General features: G+C 48.0%; 1 protein-coding gene across 1 annotated transcript; it reads left to right on the top strand.

The window, feature by feature from the left end:
- Positions 1-344: 344 nt before the first annotated feature.
- Positions 345-1,292, top strand: LOC135386595 (uncharacterized). The gene has a single exon (XM_064616374.1). It carries the CDS (start codon positions 345-347, stop codon positions 1,290-1,292), a length of 948 nt encoding a protein of 315 aa, XP_064472444.1.
- The last annotated feature ends 9,923 nt before the right edge of the window (positions 1,293-11,215 follow it).

Raw genomic sequence — 11,215 nt, forward strand, 5'->3', positions numbered from 1 at the left:
ACTCGACCGAGAGTAGTTGCGTTATCTGCACAGCAAACAGAAGAAAATTTGGCATCATTTTCGTTGAGGTGCCCCCGTGCGCCGTTAACCACGACGAGGTCTCCAATACGCTATAGTCTTTCTGGGAGTTAGAGCACATTGGTATTGTTGACAGTGAAGAGTCGGAGGGCAAGAAGCATGAAGTTTTCCAGAGGTTTCAGGACACAACCAGATTTGAAGATGGTCGTTATACAGTGCGCCTGTCGTGGAATGAAGACCTCGTCTCACAACAGGGAAACAACAAGGCTGTAGCGGAGCAGCGTTTACGCAGCGCCACCCGTACCCTTTTGAGACATCAAGAGGTCATGGACGAATACGATCAGGTGATACGACAGTATCTCATTAACGGTCATGCTGAGCGTATTGATGTGGCATCACCATCACCTGTTGCTGCCCCGGATTATTACATGCCACATCATGCAGTTATCAGACGCGAGAGGGAGACTACGAAAGTAAGAATTGTATTCGACGCCTCATCGAGTGCTCCGGGTTTTCTATCCCTGAACCAAGTTCTGCACGCCTTTCCAAACCTGAACTCTGACATCCTTTCTCTGCTCTTAAGGTTTAGAATGCATCGCATCGGCATGGTGGCAGACATCGAGAAAGCTTTCTTGCAGATTGCACTTCACAAACAGGATACAGACGCTCTGCGCTTCCTATGGTACACTTCGACGCCGATCGCAGGACAGCCTCTACCGTCTATTGAGACATGGCGCATGACACCAGTGTCCTTCGGAGCGCGATCTAGTCCGTTCCTGCTGTCTGCGACCATTCAGCATCATTTACAGCAAGCAGAGGAGGATTACTTGCAGACTGCTACGCTCTTGGAGCAATCCTTTTACGTGGACGATTTAGTGGTCAGTGTCAGCACATCAGAAAATGCCAGGACACTTCATGAGGAAACTCTGAGCATATTCGAAGCGGCCGGCATGAAGATAAAGAAGTGGGTCACTAACGACAAGGCACTTCTACGAGAGATATTTGAAAGGGGACTACAAGGCACTTCTACAACGAAGACTACACAGAATCAGACTAAGAAGGTTCTGGGGGTCATATGGGATCTTCAACATGATCAGTTACGACGTCCCGTTGCTTCTGTCCTGGACTCAATGACGGAAAAGGGGAGTGTTAAGAGACAAGTACTGCAGACCATTTCCAAGATTTATGCCCCATTTGGGCCTCTTAGGACCCTTCACTATTTCGGGCAAGATCATGCTCCAGAAGATTTGGGAGGCAGGATTGCAATGGAATGATCAGGTACCTTCAGACATCGATGCAGAGTTGAGAGAGTGGTGCAAAGGAGTCGCGGAACATTCATTCGTCGACAGGCTGCGCAAGTTGCATATGTTCGCAGACGCCAGCCCAAGGGCATATGGTGCGGTAGTCTACCTCGAGCATTTGTCCGACGACGGTTATCGCGGCATGGCATTTCTACATAGTAAAAGCAGAGTCTCACCTCTCAAGCGCAGACACTTCCGAGGCTTGAACTCACAGCAGCTGTTCTCGCTGCCATATTATATCGCTTTGTATTCACTGCTTTGCAGACAGAGTTCGATTATGTATGCTGGACAGACTCCTTAATCACCTTGCATTGGATCAAGGGATCGGCATCCAGATGGAAGACCTACGTGGCAAACCGAGTGCGCCAGATACATGAGCTGACTTCTCCTGAAAGATCGCGTCATTGTCCTGGTGAAGAGAATCCGGCAGACTTTCTCACGAGAGGGATTAAGGGGCATGAGCTGCGTGACTGTGAAGTTTGGTGGAAAGGCCCACGATGGCTGGCTCAGACAGATTTATGGCCGCACATAGCATTTCCAGATCATACTGAAGGAAACGAGGAATGCTTAGACGCTCAGGTGGCATTGGTCAGCTGCACGGCACATTTGCTTTCACCCGAACGTTTCAGTAGTGCCAATCGACTGCTTAGAGTCACCGCATGGATACTGCGCTACGTGCACAACTCGAAGCGGTCAAACATCAAGAAAACAGGTCCTCTCTCTACTGAAGAAATGGCTTCATCAGAGCTGTACTGGATCCAGGCTACTCAGACAAAGCTACTTTCAGAAAGGTCCTCTCATCTCGTGAACTTTCGCCATTACCAGGATAACGATAGACTACTGCGACTAGAGGGTCGTCTGCAGTGCTCTCAGCAGTCACAAGCAGCCAAGCATCCCATACTGTTGCTGCCAGCGTCCGAGGCTTGGTTCACGTTGCTTATCATACTCAGAGAGCACTTAAGGATGTCCCACGCCGGTGTACAGGAAACTCTGCACCAGTTAAGAGAAGAATTCTGGATAATCAAAGGTCGTCAGTCAGTGAAGTATGCTCTTTATCAATGTCTTTTTGTCGACGACTGAAGACACGCCCTTTCACAGAGCAGGAGGCACCCTTACCTGCCGATAGGGTCACTCAGCAACTTGCGTTTGAAGTCGTTGGCGTTTGAAGTCGTTCGGCAGAAGGGCAACTGAAAGTGTATGTGGCTCTTTTTACTTGCACAGTCGCCAGGGCAATTCATCTTGAGCTCGTCTCCGCCCAATCCTTCGGGACCTTCCTTATGGCCGTCAGACGCTTCGTAGCCCGCCGAGGTTTGCCAAGGAAGGTCTGTTCAGATAACTTCTTAACTTTTAAGAAAGCCGCTCGAGAGATTCCTGCCTTGCTGGCGAATCAGTTCCAAGCGGTACGGGAGTATGCGACAGAAGCAAGAATAACATGGGAGTTTATTGCCGAACGTGCAGCCTGGTGGGGAGGCTTCTGGGAGCGTATGGTATGCTCAGTTAAAGATGCTCTCAGAAGAACACTACGTCGGAGTCAGGTAGACTTTCAACAGTTGCTGACCGTGTTAACAGAAGTCGAAGCGATCGTCAACTCACGGCCATTGACACAAATGTGAGAAGATCCAGCGACACCCAAGCTTTGTCGTAGTCGCATCTGATATTGGGGAAGCGACTCACGGCGTTGCCGCCAATTAAGAGACGTCAGGCAGCGTGCGTAGATGGCGAACCATTAGAAGTGCTTCAAGCAAAGGAAAGGCTCCTCACTGCATACTGGAGGCAGTGGAACAAGGACTACTTGCTACAGCTTATATCTGCAAACCTGAGTCGACATGCAACCTCCAACAGCGTTCAACTGCATCAACTCGTACTACTGGCGGATCAGCGGCAGCCAAGGATGTTTTGGAAGCTAGCAAGGGTGCAGGAGCTTCATACTGGACGTGATGGACTTGTACGATCGTGCACGCTCAAGACAGCCACTGGTTCCTTCATCAGAAGACCAATTCAGCTACTTCATCCGCTTGAGGTCTAGATTTTGAGACGCATCGGGCGGGGGAGTGTTAAGGAAGAGGTGGATAAAGAGCAGGGCTCGTGCTAATCCCCGAGCTAAGAGGGCGTGCATTATTATTCCATTTGGGTTTTAGTTCAGTAAACGTTTTGCTCTGGCTCAGATCGTCTAGCTCTTCCTCTACAGCTCCTCTAGACAAGGTCAACCTGAAACAATAGCCTCGCGGTATGACGTCATCATGCAGGTGCGTGGCTCAACGACGTGTACGCTCTAGACAGGGGACATGTTATTTATTGAATCACTATCCCAAGATTATTTCCTTTATTCTACTATAATGATTGCATAGGAAACTATTCCAGAAGAGCACCATACATGAGAGTAGATTGTAGGAATTAAGCATTTCATTCCCAAAGTCTTACTGTACAGGAAAAAATAGAGTAATGGTTGAGCAAGACATGTCCATCCCATCCGAGAGCCAGGCAGCTAACTGAATAATGATGCTTTGTTCCTCCTGAATAAAGTCACACACCTGTCCCCCCCGTGGTTACTGAGAATGGCGAGAGCCTTCTTTTTGCTCAAGTGATGCGCTTTTCTATAGCGGTCCACACACCCCCAACCACCCGCTGGTTTCTCATATCCCTCCATAAGTCGTCCACGCAATGAAGGCTTGCTGCTGCTGTTGAGGAACGCGAGATTTGGGGAGAGAAATCAGGCGCAATAGTTTAGAGACTTTGGGGAACCAGGAAGGTTTCTTTTCCGTTCTACTGCAACAGATAATTGCAACAAATAATTGACGAGTTCGTAAACGGAGGAGGGCCTGATGGGCTTGTCCAACACGGAGACACAACCCTCGCGATCCCAGGAAATAACTTTCTTTAATTCCGAGACGACCCTTTCCGCTTCCTCTTCGTCCACCTCTGGAGAGAGGAGCGAATAGTCAAAGTCATTTGTAGCGTCGGACGCCTTGGTTTTATTGTCGTAGGGTCAAATTCATACTGCTTGAGTATGCGATACAGTGCTTATAGTAGAGTTTCACTTTGACTTCGTCACTCTCCTTCGAGGAATGAATGTTTCCGATGGAGGAGGAGGTCGTCACTTCAATTCTCTTGGCCATTTGGCGAAAAGGTTCAACACGGCGGAAAGTAGGAGAGGAACCACCGACGAAAGAACGCCCTGTCCTCGCTGCTGAGACAGATAGCGCTTCAAACGTTGCGGATTCTTGTGAATCTTTTTGAAGGCAAGCCGTCGTAAGAAGCGCTTGTGCTTCTTCAAACGTGCGAACGTGTCTGGAGCTAGAGTCACCTTTCCGTTCAATACATTGAGGCAAATTTTGGAGAGGTGTTTCATGTTGGACGAAGAAGAACGTCTCAAGACGTCGCAATCGCGCGGAGGGGGTAGAGTGGAGAGTACTTTGAGTAAAGTGAGGTGAGGGCGGAGATTCATTTCGGAGCTTAGATATATTGACGTTCTCCCGGAAAGATATTGCTACGCAACCTGTGGTTCTCGTGCGTATAGTTGTGAAGATCCACGAGTATATGAGCGTGGGGCGACGACATCCCTTGTTTATATAAGTCCAGAAAATACTCCAGTCTTTTTCTGCCAAATGGCTGTTTGCCGAAATGTTCCATCTGGTGCACGGTGCGCTACAGGACAACGTAACTGGCGTTGTAGCATATAGTTCTAAAATGGCTACTGTCGAAAAAGATGTTTTCAACGAGTAACAAGATCGACACGTTGGCGTGGTGAGAACCTCCAATGAAAAGATCGGTTACCTCCTTCAAGGAATCGGCATCGGTCATGTGATCGTCGACGACGATAAGCGTAGCGGTAGCTCCTTGGTAAATTTCACGGAGTCCCCAAATTTGTCCTGCGTGCCCGGCGAAGCATATTTCTGTACGTAGAATATTTGTGATGGAGGCTTATACACCACGTTGTTCAGGTTCCTCAGCACGTTCGCAACGAACATAGATTTGCCGCACATGGAGGGGCCACTTAAGATACAGCGAAAAAGATGACGGAAACGAAAAAGTTCGGGGGAAGACATGTTGCCTGCATACACTTTGCACGAAGAAAAAGAAGAGACTGAGACTCGTAGAGAAATGCATCGCTTTTATTTACGCGTCGTCATCGTCGTCATCCTCTACATCGGAACTCCGTTCCCAATACAGATTATCCAGGCTAAAGTTGGACTTCTTTTTCGTCAGTCTGTCCGCCGCTAAGATGCGGTCGAGCGTCTTCATCTTGTCCTGACACATTTCTTGACGTGCTTGCAGCCATTCCAGGCAGTGGACTTCAAAGGCTTCCTCCACGATGCCGCGAATAAATTCGCGAACTTCTTCGTTTTTCGTCTTTCCTCGCCGACGAGAAATGCTGGAGAATAAACCACACATGGCGTTTTCCACGTATTGGTCAGAATGATGACGCGAGCGTGGTGCGTGCTGCCTTTATACAGATAAACGCACACGCAAAGAAAGGTGTGCGAGACCGAAACTGAGAAGTTACAACTGAGAAGCCACCCGTCGCCGCTGGAAGCGCTCGCGCGCAGCGAAGAGAGGAAACCGAAACAGCCCGCGGGCGGGCGGCGCAGAGGGCGCTAGGAGCGCGCGCGCAGAGCGGCGTCCCAGTCAGTTGCTGGCTGGCTGTCGCGGCGAGCAGACGTGTACTCGGTTGCTTCGGAAAAGGTGAGTGATTTTACTCCTTTTCTCGCATGTTTGCCGTGCCCCCCCCCGTGTTTAGCGGTGACCAACGAGTGATTTGACGATGTTTGACCGCGCTCGTATTAAGCCTTTTCTCGCATGTATAGACTTGTTTAGCGGTGAGCAAGCCTTTTGTTCGTGTTGACGCATGTTTAGCGATGTGTGCCCAGTGGTTCCCGCCTTGTGTTAGCTGCATAGTGTTGTCACGCTGTGGTTATGGCTAAGCAATCGCTCCCCCTAAGCCTTTTTCTCCGATGTGTACTGTTTTCTCCGTGCTGTTTAGCAGTAGCGGTTAGACCTTTTCTCTCACATGCCTAGACTTGTTTAGCAGTGCTGCCATTTTTGCCTGCCGCTAGTATCTTGTTGTTCTCTTTCTCGCATAGAACTATGATGGTGGCGCCATCTGGTGTGATGCCTTGCAACTAAGTGGCCACCTGTCGTCAATCTCTGCAACTGCCCTTCGCCAACTACCAACATGGCGGGCGCTGGTCACTTGGACGTTTCGGAGCGGTTTCTTCGTGATGGAGTCGTTGATTTTCGAATAAATTGTTTCTCTCCACTCTATTGCTATCTTTTATTTTATTTTCTACCTATTTGTTTATTTTTTATGGACACAGGTTGTCGCCAACGCACAGTGTGGTCTGGACACGAGTTAGATGCTTCCCAATTAGTGTGATGACTCATTGGATGATGCTGATTAATGTCGGAGGTCCCAATTAGCTCTAATTGCTAATTAAACGTGTCCAGAAGCCTTGTAGCGTTGCCGACAGTCTGTGTCCAGTCATTGCTACTGTAGACATCCTTACCATCCCCACATACATCAAGGACTTATTCAGGCTGACTACGGCAGAAGAGCGGAATTCGCGAACTGGGCACTTGCCATGCTAGAGGACGACGAGGACTTTCTATCAAAAGTCATATGGACCGATGAAGTGCGATTTGGGCGCGACGCAAATGTCAACACCTAGAATCGGCACTACTGGGCTTCTAATAACCCGTACTGGCTACTGCCTGGTAAGCACCAATGGCAGTGGTCATTTAATGTCTGGTGTGGCATTCATGGTGACCGCGTCATTGGCCCATATTTTTTTGACGGGCACATGACTTCGCATAGGTACGTCGGTGAAGTGCTCGGGAACGTTGTCCGTGACTACCTCAACGAAATGCCTTTGTGCGACCAACGAAATGCCTTTGTCCGACCTCCTGGTACCGTCTGGTATCAGCACGACGCCTCCCCAGCTGATGCATCGCGGACGTCCTGCCTATGGTTAGACTTCGTTTTCGGAGACAAGTGGATAGGCGCAAGAGGTCCTGTTCCCTAGCCAGCCCGATCCCCTGACCTGACTCCTTTGGACAGTTTTAGGGGGATACATAAAGGACAGAGTGTACGACACCGATCCAGCGACGCCGGAAAACTTGAGGCGAAGGATCGTGGAATGCTGCGCACAAATAACCGTTGAGCAGCTACGAGGAACGGTGGAATTAATTGAAAAGCGGCTCCCTATGTGCCTTGCCGCGGATGGAGGGCATTTTGAACACGTCCTGTGATTTATGTGCCACAATAAATCAAATTTTTGTTTTCCTAATTTTGTAGTTAGTTTGACCTTAGGAGGTTGCCTTCATTATAAGTAAAGAACGAATCTTCATTGCGGTTGCAAGCACAAGAATACATCGTGGCGGTGCATTAGGAGCACATCGCTCTCTGCACTGTCACACCACCGTCGATACATCGTCCAACGGTCGCCTATGGACATTCAGAGAATATGGCATTACAGAAGCGAAACCAAGTGGGGAAATGGCATGATACGCATAATTTCTCCTGCTTCGAGATTGAAAGTGAATAGAAGGTAAATTGGTCAGAAGGCTTGTTATTTCATGGTACGAAAGCTCAGGACAACAACAGAATCCCCGCTTCACTCCTTTGTTTTGCTTGTTTGTTTCGCGCGTACATTCTTTGTTTTGGCGATAACAGCACGTTATCTCGACTACACGACGGCCCCGTAGAGCGGACTGTACATCAATCAGATAAACAGGAAGGAAGGTTGGCGAAGCGGGTTCTGCGGCTGTTACTTTTCCATCAGCACTCCCTGCTGCCAAACATGCGGAAGAACACGTAATTCCGAGGCGGATAGCAGTGTGAAAGAACTTGTGTTTGCGGTCCTACGCGAGGAAAATATGTAAACCGAAACTAATTAATTACTCGCGAAAATGACTAGACCCGATGATTTTTTTCCCTGAGGGGTATGTACTCAAGATCCCCAATGGTGTAGTCGATGTCGCGGTACCTTCGGACGCGTACTTTGAAAGCTGTCATTTCCGGGTAACTGATTTTTATTTTTAGCTAATTAATGAAAGTGCGCACATCAATTTCACACTGCATGGCTGGTGGACGATATCTCAGAGATGGTAACAAAAAAGAAAGTTTCCCGATAGATGGCGCCGTTCCCGAATTATTCAGCCCGGGGATTTATCTGAAACGCCCTGTATAATACACGATCGGTGGAATCCCAGTGCTGCTGCTAGGAAGGCTACTTGACTTGCGACAATAATCCGCTTCAATAGGCTTCGCAACGTAATTTTGTCTCAAGGCCACCGCCAGTGCAGCAGCAAGGTCTCACCTATCAAACTACCAGAACCTCGATGAGGTAAATAACTCAATTTACATATTATAGTATAAATGTCAAACATATTTGTATGCTAAAACCTCTTTCACATTTGTGGTACATTTCGATATGCAGGGTTCTTTCTTTATTCTTTACAGAATTTTAATTTTAAAAAACTAGCAGAACGATATAGATGCCGTTTCAGCAGGTGGGTTATACGGCCAGCCAGACATCCTATAGGACAACGTATGCAACTGCCGAACGACTAATTAGCTAAAATTCATTAATTAACTTAGAAATTAGGCGTTTCCTGGGAAATGCGGGCTAGCAGAATTCGAGCCAGTGAATATTCAAAGCATCGTCCGTATTAACCAGCCTGAGAAGCGAACGTACTTCGAGGTATAAATTGCCAGATTTCGCTATGCAAATGAGCCAAAACCACAACTACGGACTACTCGGGCGCAGAAAGAGCAAAAGACAAACCAGGAGACAGGGCACGTGCTTTGTAGCGAAGGAACTAATTGGAGCAGGCGCAAAACTCAGACCGGTCTCCGACCCAGCTGAGGTGAAGGTCGCGTCGTTCCTGCGGTCGAAAAACTTTCGACCCATTTGAACAGCGAAATCAGTTCAGCGAAAGGTACGTACGCTTCACGGGGTGTTAAATAAGGAAGGTGGAACTGAATAATGACTGGCACCAATACTGCTATGTCACCGAATGTCACCGAACATTTCCCAGAAAACATCAAGTTAATGAATTTTGGCTAATTAAGTTGTCCAGAAGTTGCACATGCTGTCTTACAGGATGTTCGGTTGACCGCATAACCACCTGGTAGAACGGCATCTATTTTTCTCTACTAGATTTTTCATCAAATTTCGTAGCAAATAAAATAAACACCCTGTATATGGGCTTTTTGCGAGCTATTTCCTATCGATAGTTTCTTGCAATACTCGAAATCAGTGTGGCACACCGAATTTCGCTTAGAAGTAGAAATGTAGGAAATTGAGCTCGCACGCAAAAAATAGGTCGTTACGTCAGACCTTGAGGTAATCTGGAGAGAGGTAACAAGACTCGCGTTAACTCTTGAGGTAATAAGGCTCGCTAGTTATAACTCCCACTCGTCCGTGCCAGCGTTGCTTGCCTTTATTTAAGATATCTCAAGATGTGTGTGCGTTTCTTCATTGGTCAATTCTTGCTTTCAGTTCGGTCGCTGGTCAGTTTGGCTTTAGTCTTGATAAGGACAGTTTTACTGTCTAACCCAGGTAACACTTATTGAGTAAGAAACGCTTTCAAGGGACATCCGAAAGCACATCTTTCACACCACTGTACTCGGCGTTGGCCAACGCTCTACCTGGCTAACTTTTTTAAGTCAGAAAAGTGCGGATATACACAAATTTTTGCTACTACACTAAGAAAATAATATGCTAAACTAATTCCAAACATCTGCGCTGCTTCTGCGGGTGAATGAGATCCGGAAGCGTGACATCACTTTCTACGCAGAGGAGTAACGCCGCGGCGATCAAAGGAGGGAAGGCGCCGTTCACACGCCACGTAACTAGCACATGAGACGCTCATACCATCGCAGCATTCCATTTCTGGATGTCGCGCCCTCCTAGGTTCCTACACAGTAAATTTATTTGCACCCCTATCAGTGTAAAATGAGTGTTAGATAACTCATACCCTTATGGGTGTAAATTCTACACCCCCAATGATGGGTGTAACAGGGGCATCACATATTACACCCAGAAGAAGGGTGTATTGACCCCAAAAAGGTTCTAAAAAAAAGACTTGCTCTGCTAGTGTAAGCATCTCAGCTATCTAGACTCTTAGAGATTTTTTTCGTTATTTTGGGTGTTAGCGCCGCGACGCAACTGCGGCTATGAGGGGCGTACAGACGTGCACAGATGGAGAGAGGACAGCAGGAAGGAGTGTGGTACACGGGGATTAGTGTGTGTCCTGCGCCGACTTCAGGGGGAACTGTGCCGACATTCGTCGGGAAACTCTTGCGCAAAGCCAGGGAAAGCCTCAGACAACACAGCCGGTCAGAGGATTCGAACCCGTGTTACCGGCGTGGAAAGCGATCATCCTAACGGAGCTGGTCACTTAGAGCTTAGCGAACTGTGCACTTCAAGGAAGGGAGTTGCGTCAGGACAGAAGCCGCCGATATTTCGAACAGAGACTGTTCTTTTTCTGGGCACCGTCCTCATCATTGGCATGGTATTTAAAGGGTTAGGTGTGACGTGTTTAAAGGTTCATGCGAATTGTGGGTCAACAGCCCCGAGGGAAGAAAGGGTCCGTACGGGCTTCTACGGCCGCAGTGAATGGCTTTGTTAGAGTGTGGAGGGGATTATGTGAACGTAGTGATCTAGGCTACAGACCGGTTACAGAAAAATGGAAGGTTCACGAACACGTGGACGACACGGACAACAGGCAAGAATTGGCAAGCATAGCGAAAGATAAGGAGGTTAGTGATTACGTGGGGGAAATTCCAGAACGAGCAAAGGTTTTTTTTTATTTAGATATTTGTAATACAAAGTTATGGCATGCAATAAAGAAAGCAGAAAGCAGTTGCCATGCAGAACATAATGGCCATGCAG

Source organism: Ornithodoros turicata, chromosome 1, assembly GCF_037126465.1.
Source record: "Ornithodoros turicata isolate Travis chromosome 1, ASM3712646v1, whole genome shotgun sequence".
NCBI classification, from domain to species: Eukaryota; Metazoa; Arthropoda; class Arachnida; order Ixodida; family Argasidae; genus Ornithodoros; species Ornithodoros turicata.